Source organism: Dromiciops gliroides, chromosome 1 (genome assembly GCF_019393635.1).
Source record: "Dromiciops gliroides isolate mDroGli1 chromosome 1, mDroGli1.pri, whole genome shotgun sequence".
NCBI classification, from domain to species: domain Eukaryota; kingdom Metazoa; phylum Chordata; class Mammalia; order Microbiotheria; family Microbiotheriidae; genus Dromiciops; species Dromiciops gliroides.
This window is the reverse complement of record NC_057861.1, coordinates 613,254,166-613,270,233: the sequence shown is the minus strand read 5'-3', so window position 1 is coordinate 613,270,233 and position 16,068 is coordinate 613,254,166. Positions and strand designations below refer to the sequence as shown.

Genomic DNA, 16,068 nt, shown 5'->3' with positions numbered 1-16,068 from the left:
AAAACAAAAGCTTGGGGGCAGCTAGGTAGCACAGTGGATAGGGCGCTGGTCCTGGATTCAGGAGGACCTGAGTTCAAGTCTGGCCTCAGACACTTGACACTTACTAGCTGTGTGACCCTGGGCAAGTCACTTAACCCTCATTGCCTGGCAAAATGATAATAATAATAATAATAAACAAAAGATTTACACTTACACAATGGTATATTGCTAATGATATATTTAGAGCTTGGTCCAAACTTCAATAAGCCAGAAAGAAAGAATGTGATGTGAATGTTGACACATTATACTCAAGGTTTTAATAACAATCAATCAATTAACCAACAAACAAAAATTGGTGCTTATTATATGTATATGCTAATTACATCAGATGCTATTTCCCTTTCTTTGCCTGTAAGTGTGGACTTCCCCAGGTCACAGGGGCTATTCAAGGTTCAAGGGTAGATTTCCTGAGGGGAATTGAGCCAGAGAGGACTGTTTTGGACCTCTGAACTATTTCTTCTCAATTTCTTGCCATCTTCTGTGTCCACTTTTGGTCTCAGACATGAAATGGTAACTACTAGAGATTATGGAAAGCAGCCAGCCAATAGTAACAGGTACAGATTGAGGAAAGTAAATTTTTACAACTAAAGTTCTAACTGCACTTACTTTCCCTTCAATCCCCTTTTGCCTTTAGTCTCACCGGTTTAGTACCTTACCATGGACAGTGTATTCAAAAGAATCCGCTTCATCAGGGGTGTCCAGGTCATCCACGTTGATGTCAATTTCATCTGGGCTGTCTAGGTTGTCATCAGAGAGAACAGATCCTTCACTCTGGTCCAGAGAAAGGTTGATATTTGGGGCTGTGAGTTTTATCCTCCGGGGATGAGAGCCGTCAAGATCCAGAGAATTAGGTGGTTCTACAAAGACAGCAGGGATATCAGTATCATCATGGGCCATTCTTATCTCCCTTTTAGGATGTAAATTCCTCTTGAGGAATTGTTTTAGTCTGTGTACTGGTATCCTCTAAGTCTCTAAGACTATGCCTGACATAGAGAAAGCCTTTAAGCAATGCTTTTTGATTGATGGATTTGCCACTGAGCACAAGAAACCCTTTGGGAAGTGGTGCGATGTCAAGGATTTAGAGTCCGAAGACTTGGATTCGAATCTCATGCCCTGCTGTATGATCTCAAGCAATTTGCTTCCCCTTCCCAGCTCTCAGCTTCCTCATCTGTAAAATAAGGGAGTCATGACTTCTGAGTTCCCTTTTAGTTTAGATCTATGTTCCTAGGTGATTTCTCAGGTGCATTCTAGCTCTAAACTCTGGAAACCCTAGCTCTCCCTTATCACTTGTATTGTTTCTAGACAAAATGAATGATACAAATGAATGATACAAAGACTAGCTTCAGACTCTACCTTTCTTCCCACCACGCTAAATTTGAATAGGTTCTGTATTGGAATATTTATAGGGTCTATACTTTAAAAAAACTTTCATAGTTTTTTTTGAAAGCATTTCGTTTTTATATTTAAAACATTTACAGGGCAGCTAGGTGGTGTAGTGGATAAAGTACCAGCCCTGGATTCAGGAAGACCTGAGTCTAAATCCGGCCTCAGACACTTGACACTTATTAGCTGTGTGACCCTGGGCATGTCACTTAACCCTCATTGCCCCACAAAAAGCAAAAACAAAAACATTTACAGATTACTTCTACTTTATGAGAGGTTTTTTGTAAAAAAGTAAAACTAATAATACAGAGATTTCATATGAAAGTGCGTAGAACGTTTCATATCTGTACCACTTCCTTCATCTCTTAATTTTTTCAAGTAACAGAAATATATATATATCCATCCCACCCCTATCCCATTTTTTTAAAAAAAGAAAAAAAAACAAATTTCTTATAACAAGCAGACATAATCAAGCAAAACAAGTTTTATCAATGGCTATGGAAGTAAATTGCCCACAGTAGCACAGCTAGTAAAGGTCAGATGGAAAAACTGAACCCAGATCTTCTTGACTCTTAGTTGAGCATTCTGCCCACTATCAATAAGTTAAAATGGCAATTCTCTATTTAATACCACCTTAGTCACAGTCAGAGATATGGAAAAGAAAATTACTGACCTATCAGGCCTACTTGGCATCACTAGTAATGGCAAAACTTCTGTATGGTTTAGAATGCTGAACCTGGGAGTCAAGAAGACCTAAATTGAAATCCTTCCCTCGACACTAACTAGGGGACCCTGGGCAAATCTCCCTCATCTTCAGTTTCATCGTGTGTAACATGAGAGGGGTGGGCTTGAGGCCTTCTAAATTCCTTCTCAGCTCTAAATCTATGACCCTAGGAACACTAATATTCAGCATAACAGCATCCTTTCTGTAGTTACAAGGGAGCCATTGCTAATATCTAGAGATATAACTGCCTGTTTATGTTACAATGCTCCCCCCACGTCACGTAACTGAATAAACATTGAGAAGAAGAGAAAAGTGGGTATGAGCAGGTACCAAACAAACATTTTTGGCTGTTCTTAAATACTATAAACCAGTCTTTCTGCTTCTTTTAGGTCTGAGGCTGGGCCATGGCCCTTGAGGCATGGGGAGGGGAAGGAAAAAAGGAAAAGAAAACAAAGTTATTTCTTAAGTTCAGAATAAAATAAATAACACTTTTTTAAAAGTTAAAAAAAAAAGATGTACAGGCTAATGGAACAAGAAGAGATTTTCATACACAGGGTAACCAATAGACCCCAATAACTTCAACTTTCTAGTCATTCTCACTCAAACAACGGGTAGTGCCTACAAATGAATAGCCTGAAAGTAACTCAGGATAGCTTATCCCTGAAACAGGTCTCTTAATTATGCAGGCTCAGGAGCCACATTTTATTTTCAGTAACTTACCCACAAACCCTTGAGGGTGGACCCTAGGCTGGTTTTACATAATTAGGGCATTGAACTGAAACTGACTGCCTTCTTGCTACCACATTTCCTGTAAATTTTTCATTTTTTTGCATAGATTTTCATGAATAATCATAGAATCACAAAATGATAGAGTTGGAAGGGATGGTAGAGATCATCATATTTAAATATTCTCATATGAGAAATGAGGAAACTGAGACCCCAAAAGAACAGAACTGGAGGGGATATTAGAGATCATAACCCCCCCCCCCAACTCCTTATTTTATAGAGAAGGAAACTACAGAAGCCCAGAGGGCTTAAGTGATTTGCCCAAATATTATTCTTAGGAAGAGCTAAAAATTGAACTGAAATATTTTGACTTTTTCCATTATGTTGTTATTATTCAGTCATTTTTTTTCCAGTCATGTCCAACTCTTTGTGACCCCATTTGGGGTTGTTTTGGCAAAGATACATTTCCTTCTCCAGCTCATTTTACAGATAATGAAACTGAGGCAAACAAGGTTAAGTGACTTACCCAGGGTCACACAGTTAGCAATTTGAACTCAGGTCTTCCTGACTCTAGGCCCAGTACTCTATCCATTATGCCAGCCAGCTGCCTTTTCCTTTAACAATAAGCTTTTTTTATTTAGTGAACTAGGGATATATTGGCAAAATCTGGACAGCATACTAAAAATCAGAGACATCACCTTGGTGACAAAGGTCCATACTGGTAAAACCATGGTTTTACCAGTAGCAATGAATGGCTGTGAGATGAAAATTGAGCAGCACAGAATCAACACTTCTAAATTATAGTACTGGAAAAGACTTTTTAAAGTCCCTTGTACGGCAAAGGAGATAAAGTCAGTCAATACTTAAAGAAATGAATTTAGGTTATTCATTGAAAGGTCAAATGCTGAAAGTGAAGCTTAAATATTTTGGCCACATAATGAGAAGACAGGCCTCATTGGAAAAGACCCTGATTTGGAGAGATTGAAGGCAAAAGGAGAAGGGGATGGCAGAGGATTAGATATTCTAGAAACAATGAACATGAGCTTGGATAGACTTCAGGAGAGAGTAGAGGATAGAAGGGCTTGGCATGCTGTGGTCCATGGGATCACAAAGAGTTGGGCATAATGGAATAAAAATAACAACAGAGTAGACAGTGATCATAGCAACTAAAAGCCCAGATAGATGAAGCTGAGACATAAGAGATAACATGGTTCCAAAAGCAAATTCTCATTGGTTAAGTCAACTATGAAATTAACATAGGAAAAGAAGTCTAAACTCCCAGCACCCCCCCCACACACACACACACTTCTTTTTTTCCTAGCAAGAAAGTGTTTGTTAGAAGCACAGGAAATATTCTCACTGAATAGTTAAATGTCTTGGGTGTGGAATGTTGCTAGGAGAATGAACTAATGTTTTTCTCACCAGGTCTCATGTCTGCAGAATTGGGACTTAGCTCTCCCTCTTCAAAGGGGATGTCCATTCCTACATCATCCGCTAATGGTCTGGAAAAGCAAAGCAAAGAGTTAAAATGTATGGTTATTTTGGTTATTCATTTCTTTTGAAAAGTACCCAAAGATTTTTTTTTTTTTTGGTGGGGCAATGAGGGTTAAGTGACTTGCCCAGGTTCACACAGCTAGTAAGTGTCAAATGTCTGAGGCTGCATTTGAACTCAGGTCCTCCTGAATCCAGGGTCAGTGCTTTATCCACTGCGCCACTTAGCTGCCCCCAAAGATTCTTTAAAATGTCTCTGTCTCCCCTCATGGGAGAAATTTGGAATACTGCCTGGCTATTTCTATTGAAAGTGTCACTTAGGTCCAGAAAGAGCTGGGTCAGGTCAGGTTCATTTTTGTTTTGTTTATTTGTTTGTTTTGTTTTGTTTTGTTTTTGCGGGGCAATGAGGGTTAAATGACTTGCCCAGGGTCACACAGCTAGCAAGTGTCAAGTGTCTGAGGCTGGATTTGAACTCAGGTCCTCCTGAATCCAGGGTTGGTGCTTTATCCAATGCGCTACCTAGCTGCCCCCCACCTGGTTCATTATTCCCTCCACATTGAACTCTTCCTTGCGACAAAGAAAAACAAAAAGGCAGTGAGTTATCCCTTCTTAGGGAAAGGAAGGGTTAGTTGGTTCCATTTGGAAGCCTCCAAGTTTAATTAATTTTTCTTGCTAATTGGTTTCTAAGCTGTCAAAGGGGTAAAAGTGTCATCCCTATCTAACTGCAACAAAATTTAAAGTTATACAAGTTCTAAAAATCATGCTCTTTCATTGTCTTTTATCCCAGTTGCCCCACCCGCGGTATGGCTCTGGTCACTTTACCCAGCCTAAACCAAATCTACCCAGCCTAAAATTAAACAGAATTGAGGTTTTCAAATTCAAGGAAGGTGTTTTGGGAGTTGCAAAGGATATGATCTATGGCTGTTTGCTATATACTACACAAGCAATCAGTCATTCTCTTTTACCTAAATTGGACAAGAATTTTAAAATCACAAAAAATCTCAGAAGCAGGAGAGGTTGTGGATATTACTTTTGCTATTCTATTTTCTGTTTTTCATCTTATCTAGGCATATTCAAAATACTGTATAGACGTCATCACAGATCATATATTTGGACTTTCCCTTCAACTTCAAACATAGTATTGCTTAAATATGGACCCTTGGAAATATATGTATATGTATACAAGCAATATATCTGTATGTGTGTATATATATGTATATATATGTGTGTGTGTGTGTGTGTATATATATATATATATATATATATATATATATATATATATATATATATATATATACACATGTATACACACAATACTTGGCCCTTGGTGCTATACACACATTATATATACATATATATATATATACATATATATATATACATACATATATAAACAGCTTTCAAAGGACCTACCAATAACAAATGACAAGAAAACATGTTCCAAATCAATGACAGTAAGAGAAATACAATTTTTTAAAAAACTCATGTTTTAACCTATTCCTTGCTAAATGAGAAAGATCACAAAAGATGGGAAGAGTTGATTTTAGAGTGGCTATGGGGAGACAGACACATTGAAGAAACAATGTAGGAGCTGTGAAGATGTGGTTCAACTATTTTATATTTTAATTTGAATTATGCCGAAAAAAGTAATTAAGCTTTCTATGTACTTTAACTTTACAATTGGACTACTGGGCATAAAGCCCAAAGGAGGCAAAGGCAGAAACAAAGGTCTATTCTATACCGACATATCATTGTGTCAGCAAAGAATTGAAAACAAAGTAGGTCTCTATTAACTAAGGAAAAGTTGGGAAAATTATGGTATATGAATGTAATTAAATATTACTTTACAGTAAGAAATTTAATATGAAGAGTATATAGGAACAAGGGAATATGTACATGAATGAATGTAGAGTAAAATGTATAGAGCCAAGATAATATATAGAACTATAACTATATTAAAAGGAAGTTGGGGGGCAGCTAGGTGGCACAGTGGATAAAGTCACCAGCCCTGGGTTCAGGAGGACCTGAGTTCAAATTTGGCCTCAGATACTTGACACTTACTAGCTGTGTGACCCTGGGCAAATCACTTAACCCTCATTGCCTGTCCCTGCCCCCCCCCCAAAATAAAAAGAAAAGAAAAGGAAGTTGAATCCCCGGTATATAGTGGAAGTAAGGAAACAAGAATTTATTAAGCACCTACTATGTGTCATGCACCATGCTTAGTGCTTTACAAATATTGTCATTTGATCCTCATAGCCTGTCTGGGAGGTAGCTGCTATTATAACCCTCATTTTGAATTTGAGGATGATGAGATAGAAAGAGGTTAAGGGGGTAGCTAGGTGGCACAGTAGATAGAGTGCTGGCCCTGGATTCAGGAGGGCCTGGGTTCAATCTGGCCTCAGACACTTGACACTTGCTAGCTGTGTGACCCTGGGCAAGTCACTTGATCCTCATTGCCCTGCCAAAAAAAAAAAAAAAGGAAAAAAAAAAGAAAGAGGCTAAGTGACTTAACAAGGAACATATAGCTTGTAAGGGTCTTAGTTTAGATTTGAACTCAGGTCTTCCTGATTCCAATCCCAGCACTTTATTCACTGTACTAGCTAGCTGCCTCTAAAGAAGGGGGGGGGAAACCAAACAACCCCAAAACAGAGGAGGTTCTAGAGAAGAGAGAATGAAGCCTACCTTCCCACTCATGGAGGACAGAAGAGGGACTGGTAGATCAGAGTACTGTACATGCTACCAGACAATATTTCTTTCTCAAATATTTTTGCCTAATTGTTTTTCTTTGTCCCAAGGAAAAATTCGATCTGGAGGGCATAGGTAAGAAATGACTGTAATGCAAAGAAAAAGCTATAGATAAAAACATTTTGTTTTTTCATTTTTACATTTTTTTTTGGCGGGGCTATGGGGGTTAAGTGACTTGCCCAGGGTCACACAGCTAGTAAGTATCAAGTGTCTGAGGCCGGATTTGAACTCAGGTACACTTGAATCCAGGGCCAGTGCTTTATCTACTATGCCACCTAGCTGCCCCCTTGTTTTTTCATTTTAAAAAGAAAAAATATACCTCTATTAGGAGCTGGGCATTCATAGATGACCTCAGCACCAATGGTGTGTATTTAGATAGCACTTTAGGATTTACAAAATACTTTCTTTCCCAATAACTCTAGAAACTAAGTAATATAAGAATTATTATCCCCATTTTTCAGCTAAAGAAACCAAGACTTAGGTTAAGTAACTTGCTCTGCGTTACACAGCTAATAAGTGTTATTACCAAAGCTCAAATTTAGGTGTTCTGACTCCAAGACAAGTATTCTCTCTATTATACATTATATGTACAGTTGAGAAAGAGAGACAGATAGAACCCTTGATCTCAAGGATCTAGTAGGGAAATGAGATATTTACAAAAATAATTATGGTAAAATAATTATGGTAAAAATAATTATTGTTAGAATGAGATAAATACATATATAGGAGAGGACAAAGTGATTTGGGGAGAAATTGATCCCCTATGGTTGTAAGGATCAGGGGAGACCATTAATAAAGGCACGTAAAAAAATCATCAGGGTTAGTTTTATATCTGAAGCTTGTTGGATGTTTTTAATTTAAAGCAGTATTTATTCAGAACACCACTTGGCTTCATAATATCCCATAATTCAGGGCAGATCCTTATACGTAAGGTGTCAGGGTCGGGGGCAATGGTGGTGGGGGTCCTTAGGCATTCCTCTATAAAGAATTACACTCACACACAGTCCAATTAGAATTAAAATGGTCCTTTAAGGAGCAGCTAGGTGGTGTAGTGGATAGAGCACCAGCCCTGGATTCAGGAGGACCTGAGTTCAAATCCAGCCTCAGACACTTGACACTTACTAGCTGTGTGACCCTGGGCAAATCATTTAACCCCAATTGCCTCACCCCCCCCAAAGTCCTTTATTGGACACTAGAGAAAGTGACCAAGAGGGAAGTGGAAGACTTAGCCTCAAGGGGAGGAGATGGCTTAGAGACATCATTCTCCTCCAACAGAAGAAAGGCCAAAGCTTTTATAGAAGGTAGCTGGGGTGGCCGCCTGACAATGGAAAATTCCTTTTGGGGTGGGGTGGGGAAAGATTCCTGAGAGTCAGGCGAATTTTCCCTTTTTTGCAATGATAGTTCTGATCTCTGGAGTTATCTCTGCCTCCTAGCTCAGGTAGTAGCCATCCCTAACTGTCTTTCCTGTTATAAAATTTGATCTCCCCTTACTTCTTAGGTATGTTTATCCTGATATCTAGTTGGCCAGTTTAAACTTTAATAGTACCGTGACTCTTTGATATGCCTGTCCTGTCCTAAGCCCCATGTCATAAGGTATTCTCCTTCTTGCTCTAATGTTATACCCATATCTACATTGGCTTTAAGCAATTCTGGGACCTGGTTGTTGTTTCTTTTGTTACTGTTGTTGTTGAGTGGTTTTAGTTGTGTCTGATTTTTTGTGACCCCATTTGGGGTTTTACTGGCGAAGATACTAGAGTGGTTTGCCATTTCCTTCTCCAGCTCATTTTACAAATGGGAAAACTGAGGCAAATAGGGTACAGGGTCATCCAGCTAGTAAGTGTCAGAGGCCAGATTGAACATAGGAAGATGAGTCTTTCTGACTCCAGGCCTGGCATTCTATCCACTGCAGCACCTAGCTGTCCCTCTGGGACCTGGAGCACCTGAGAATTTGAGAGGCCCTTGGGCCATGAGCAATGAATAATAAAGAATTTAGATCAGAAGTTTCATTGCCCTAGAGACTGTTTGAACAGAATATTGTATCTCCTCCAACACCTAGCATAGTTTTCTGCACTTAGTTTAGCAGATATCTAATGAACAATGTAAAAGCTCAGTCAGGGTGATGAATCATTAACCAAACTTAACATAGGTGCTAACCTAGATTGTAATAGGATGGGTCTTTAAATGATTGATCAAACAAACAAGCATATCTGAAGAATGCTTCTCAAGGAGTTTGCATTACTTTGGATTATAATGCCCGCGTTTCAGGAAACAAGGACTTTGGGGCCCAAGATTCTAAAGGATCTCAGAATCTAAAGACTCCTTTGGTCTACTTATGGCTGTTAACCATCTGGAGATTGCTCACAATAAATAACTAATTCAATTTCAATTCTATTAGCTGAATATATTCACTATAAACAATATTTTCAAGTCCTAATGGCCCATGACAATCATGCATTGTTGATTGGAACACACACAAAAACATTACTCCATTGCCATCCAATGAAATTAGCCTTAGTATATGCAAGATACTGTACTTGGAGCTCCAGAGATAGGAGGACAAAACAGAACCAAAAAAACGGTCCTTGCCCCTTGGAGAAGCTTAACTTTTATTGGGTAATGCAACACGTAATCAAACAAATATACAGATATGTAATAATTTGAGGAGGCAGAAAATTCTAGCAATCTGAGGAATCAGAAAAGGCTTTCAAAGGAGATGTCACTGACACAATCAATAAATAAAAGAAAAAACATTTATTAATGGCTTCCTGTGTGCAGATACAATGCCAAGTGCTAGGGATTCAAAGAGAGGCAAAAACAAATAATAGCAAATGATTTATTATAAATGTTTCCCCCTTTTTCCTTATGTAACAATTTCTCTAGTAAAATAAACTATCAACTATAGAAGGCATTATAAGGATACATGTAAGATTAAATTAAAAATAAATGCAAATACAAAAAAAGCAAACATGCCCCCAAATGAGGATACTTGTATTAAATCTAATATAAAGGAGAAGTGGTCTAAAGTAGGGATACTTAACCATTTTCATGTCACAGACCCTGGTGACATTCTATTGAAGTACGGAGCCCTTCTCAGAATAATGCTTTTAGATGTATTAAATAAAAGACATAGAATTGCAAAGGAAACAAATTATATTGAAATACAGTTATCAAGATATTTAAGAAATTCATGGACCACAGGTTAAGAACCCATGAAAAGGTTTGACATGTAAGATTAAACTTAGATTCTTTTGTAGTTTTCATCGTTATACTTCATTAGTTACAGGTACACAGACTATAATAGCCCAACAATAAATTTAATGATAGCTAAGATGGTCGCCTCCTGGATATTGGTCCACATACATGAGAAATTTAATGCTGAACACAGTTTAGAGGGGCTGAAAAACTTGTTTGCTGAAGGTGAGTGGAGGGGGGGAAAGTCTTTGTTTTTCAGGTCTCTAAGGAAAAAAAAAATAAATAAAACATCTTATCAAGAAGAGGCAGGAAAATCAATGGCTGGTATAGAAAAAGGAAAAAAGAAAGAAAGTGTGGAGCATGAGATAAGGGAGGTAAGGGAGGGGAGGGAAAAAGAAGGAAAAAAGAAGTAAACTAATAAGTAGTTAACTGAAGTAAAGATAGGGGGAAGAATTAAGACCATGCTAGGAACAAGGGGAGAAAGCAGGACCAGGACTAGAAAAGGGGATTACTTAAGACTGGAGAATAATCAGAAAGGGATCTGAATTGTACTTACTCTAATTCATCTAACATGATTATAATAATTCAGTAATTTTACCATGTCCCCTGAGCAGCAAAACACAGGATTTAATGAAGGGTGTGAGAGCAGTTTCTTAGACCAGGTGAATAATCCTGCCACTGTCTCACCAAGAAACCACTCAGGCAAGTGACTCCATCTACATGGAACAACTGATGAGAGTCAGCTTTCTTGGGGTCAAAAGTACCAATATAGAACAGAGCTAAGGATGACAAACAAAATCCCAGCAACACAGCTGAGGCTGTAAACAGAAAATGACAGTGTCCTAGTTGCTAAGGAAAAATACCCTGTCCATCTCCGCTTAACTACACCTTTGCTTCCACCTAGAGGTTGTGTCCAACACTGTGATCTTTAAAGGAGGTCTCTGAGATAGCCAGGAAGATAGATGCTTTGGAGTTTGCTTTCTGCCCTGGCTGACCTATTTATTTCCTATTTGCTCAGCTCACATTCAGGATCATGCTCATGGATATGTGTCTTCGTGTATGTGTGTGTGTGAGAGAGAGAGAGAGACAGACAGACAGAGACAGAGACAGAGAGATAGAGAGACAGAGACAGAGAGACAGAGAGGAGAGATCAGAAGCATAGACAAATGTATTGCATGAAGTGAAATTTTGCATCTCTGGTTCACATGCTTGTTCCAAAGCATGCTAACAGGAGCTGTGTAGATGGGTCAGATGTATCCTTAATGGAGAACAAGTGAATACTATGAGGAGATAGCTGAACCTTGAGAAATCCTTTCAGTCACTCTTAATCCTCTCCCACCCCTTGACATTAGGTCAAGTAGAAAAATCAGAGCAAGGCAGATTTTATGTCCGTTCAGCATTTCTGAATTTAAAGGAATCAGCACATTTTCTTTTTTTTTGGTGGGACTGGGTTGATTTTTTTGAAGTTGAATTTCCCTTCATATGAAATAAGCAGTGAATTAAGCTTGGGGAAAAAAACCCTGCCTCTGGATGGTAATGTTTCCTGACAGGCAGGTACAATGAGCAGCGGGCAATGAAACCTTGCTGGGAGTAAAGCCTCCTGTAGGCCACTCAGCCAAATGGGCAGCAACAAAAAATGGTCAAGGCCAAGATGAAGGATAATGGGTTTGAGGATATATTCAGGACAACATGTTTTTGCAAAGTTCAATGTTCCTTTGTGGAGTGAGGGAATTCCCACTGTATTCTCTGGGGGCTCTTCTGGTATAAGCTTCCTGGACTGATAAAAAAGATTTTCTCTGGAGACTGAGTAAAAGTAAAAATAACATTCAAAATGACTTCCTTAGAATGATACAAAGTAATCTTTTAGAAGCTCAACTGATAAAGGATTCAAAGTTAAGAATTCTCGACTGATCAATCATGCTTTTAGGTATCAGCTATGTGTCTTGCACTGTGACAGGACCTAGCACCTCAGAATCTTGCAGTATCTCATCAGTAAATGCAGAGAAAAGAAAGACTCTCTAAGAATTCAAATTATTAGCACAGGAGGCAAGACTGAGATAAGAATTTAAGTAGAATAAATTTTTTCAGGACTAGTATTTCTTGTGAAGACTGTCTCTGTACAGGAGAGTTTCTCATGTCTTGGTTGCAGCACCACCTCCCCCCGCCCCTTCTGAAATTAGGAACCCTTTCATGTCTAAAACATTCATCTTCCATGAAGCTCTCTGATTGGTCCCTCCCTTCCTATGATATCAGAAGGGAGAAAACTAATCAGATGCTCCTTATTCGGACCTTGCCCCTCTCTCTCTGAAACACCTAGTCTTCAGCATCTCTGAGTTGACTTAACGCATGGAATGAGTATGGGAAGAATGGGAAGAGTGTATTTTAATGATACACTGTGTTCTGTGAGCATCCTCTCACAGGACCATCATGAACTTCTTCCTGCCCTGGAAAACAAGATTCCCTCAGGATTCTGATTCTAATTTTGTCCTCTGGTGCCTATCACTGGACTATGTGTAAGCTGACCCCTCCAGATTCTGGTAGTATCCCTTGGTTCATCTCTCCATCCCCTCATATTTTTCAATATCACTGGTCAAATCACATAGATTTATTTTGTGAGTTAAATATGTCAAATAAAGGACCCTACACATTGCATACCCGGTCTCTTTCAGGAAGCCCTTTTAGTCCCATCAACAGAAACCTCCCTACACTCAGTGTAATTAGCCATATAGCAGCATCAAGGACAGGAACTCTGCTTCTGGACAATAAGTTGTGCCTATGTTTTTTTAGATCACTCATTCCAGTGATCAACTGTCCATAACTACCTAGCATTGCCTCCTTGCCTCACTCTAGGACAGATAAGAGTAATAGATTCAGAAGGCAGAGAACAGAATTAAGAGGAGCTGCCATGGGAAAAATATGGGGAAATTGAAAAAGCAGATGAAAGCAAAGGATAGAAATTAAACAACATCTGGGCTCTTGATCTAGCCTCTTGATCTGATAGCTCTTCTCCCTCTGAAACTTGTAAAAGTAAAAAATTTTCAGTCTTTCATCATTCAGATATAAAATAAGGAAAGGAAGCTCACTTGGAATTGGTAAAAAGGATTCATTGAGTTGGGTTTGCATGGTAAATCATGGTAAATTACTTATTCCCTGAGGAAAAGTCAGGCATTTCAGAGAGCTCATTCACCCTTTCAGGACACGAAGGCACCATGAATCAATATTTTTGGTTGTGCAATAAATACCCTCATAGCTTTCCTGTTTTATGGACTAGGAGGGTCTTTCCTTAGAAATACTGATAGCAATGAGAACATATAACTCCTCTCCCCAAATAAGGAATGCTCATTTTTTGGAACCAATTATTCAACAAATATTTATTATATGTTTGCTATGTACTGGTCATTGTTCTAAATAATCACTGGGGATACAAAGAAAGATAAAAATGTGGTCTGTTGCCTTTAAAAATAACCTCACATTTTAACGGGGGAGCCAACATGCAAAACTGCTATGTACATGTAAGATAGACAGTATGACTGGAAGGTAACCCCAAAGGGAAGATACTTGGGGGGGCAGGAAGGGGTGGAACAGACAGGAAAGGCCTCATACAGAAAGCATCGTTGGAGCGGAGTCTTGAAGGTCTCCAGGGATATCATTCTTTTCCTAATCCTAATTAAGTTCACGCAAGCTGTCTATCCTGGTTAGTACAAAACTTAGCCTTGAATGGTGCAGAGGAGAAACTGAATCGAATACACTTTCTTAGGTTGTACCTCTTAAATTCCAGATCTTTTAAATTTTGTATAAATAGGACTTCCATGACAGAGCCAAGATGGTGGAGGAAAGGCAGTGAGCTCTCAAACTCATGACACGATCGCTCTAAAAAACATCGAAATAATGCCATAGGACAATGCCTGGAGCAGCAAAACCCACAGAAGAATGTACAGAAATCATCTTCTAACCAAGAATGGCTTGGAAGGTCAGAAGGAGGGAGTTGCTTTGCTAAGACAGAAATGGAGCCCAAACCCACAGTTACCCTGACACAGATACAGTCCCAGGAAGGCCTAACCAGAGAAAGAGACCCCCCCCCCCACCCCGCCTCCCAGAGCCTCTGAATCAGCTGAAGCACCAGTGTCGTCTGGAACTAAGGTCACAGTCTGGTGAGAGGGCTGAGCCCTGGGCAGGGGGGAGACTACAAGGGTTTATGCTGGTGCTGAGGCAGGACTTGGTTTTTTCACCCCTGCTGAGAACCAGGAGGTAGGCTTGAGTAACAGTGGCCCAGGTTGGGGAGGGGCACAGGCTTGTCAGAGCTGACAACCACAACACACAAAGCTGGTTGATTAGCAAGTTGGTCTGGGGTCATCTATGGTCCAGGGAACAGGCCAGGCAAGTGAAGAACCTGATCTTCCTTAAATCATACCACCTGGGACTTCCGAAGCTTGGGATACTGCAGCCTGGAAACAGTGCCCCACTTTAAGGAGCTAAAAGTCAAGTAAAAGAAAGGCATGATGAGCAGACAGAGGAAGGTGAGGACCATAGAAAGTTTCTTCAGTGATAAGGAAGATCAAGGTTCACCCTCAGAGGAAGATGTCAAAGCTTCCAAGAAAAGTATGAATTGGTCTCAGGCCATAGAGGTGCTAAAAAAATACTTTGAAGATAGAGAGGTAGAGGAAAAACTGGAAAGAGAAATGAGGGTGATGCAGGAAAGACATGAGAAAAAAAGTCAACAGCTTGAAAAGTCAAATTGACCAAATGGAAAAGGAGGTACAAAAGCTCTCTAATGAAAATAATTGCCTAAGAATTAGGATTGAACAAATGGAAGCTAGTGACTTTATGAGAAACCAAGACACAATAAAGCAAATCCAAATGAGTAAAAAAATAGAGGTCAATGTGAAATATCTTCTTGGAAAAACTGCTGACCTGGAAAATAGGTCTGGGAGAGATAATTTGAAAATTATTGGTCTACCTGAAAACCATGATCAAGCTTAGACATCATCTTCAAGAAATTGTCAGGGAAAATTACCCTTATATTCTAGAAGCAGAAGGTAAAATAGAAATTGAAATAATCCATTGATCACATGCAGAAAGAGATCCCAAAAGGAAAACTCCTAGGAATATTATAGCCAAATTCCAGAGCTCTCAGGTCAAGGAGAAAATATTGCAAGCTGCCAAAAAGAAAGAATTTAAGTACTATGGAGCCCCAGTCAGGATAGCACAAGATCTAGCAGCTTCTACATGAAAGGACCAGAGGGCATCGAATATGATATTCCAGAGGGCAAAGGAATTGAGATTTCAACCAAGAATCACTTACCCAGCAAAACTGATCATAATCTCTCAGAGGAAAAATGGGACTTTAATAAAAAAGAGGACTTTCAGGAATTCGTAATGAAAAGACCTGAACTGAATGGCAAATTTGATTTTCAAATACAAGATCTTAGAGAACCATAAAAAATTGGAGTTTGGGAACATACCTGAAGCAGTGCAGTGGGTGACTGTCTTGTATTTGAGGCCGTGTTTTGGATGGGATCCCCCTGGGTCCAGGGTGGATGCTTTGTCCACTGTGTCACCTAGATGCCCCATGATGACATCTTTAGGGTTAAATGGAGGGGAGAGGGGAATGCACTAGGGGAGGGGGAAGGGCAGAGAGCATGGGGTAAAATCCTACATGAAAGAAACAGGAAAGGGCTTATGGAGCGGGGGAAGAGATGGGGGAAGAGCCAGCAATAAATGAATTTTACACTCATCAGAAAAGGCTCAAAGACCTTAAACTCATCAGA

General features: G+C 39.4%; 1 protein-coding gene across 3 annotated transcripts in view; it reads right to left on the bottom strand.

The window, feature by feature from the left end:
- The window catches only part of PRUNE2 (prune homolog 2 with BCH domain), a 338,542-nt gene that overhangs the window by 52,905 nt on the left and 269,569 nt on the right, over positions 1–16,068 (bottom strand). For all 3 annotated transcript variants that reach the window (XM_044001558.1, XM_044001553.1, XM_044001542.1), the window contains 2 exons: positions 4,295–4,374; positions 696–896 (listed from right to left, as the gene is read on the bottom strand). In XM_044001558.1, coding sequence (XP_043857493.1) covers positions 696–896; positions 4,295–4,374 — 281 coding nt within the window. The remainder of the gene's footprint in view (positions 1–695; positions 897–4,294; positions 4,375–16,068) is intronic.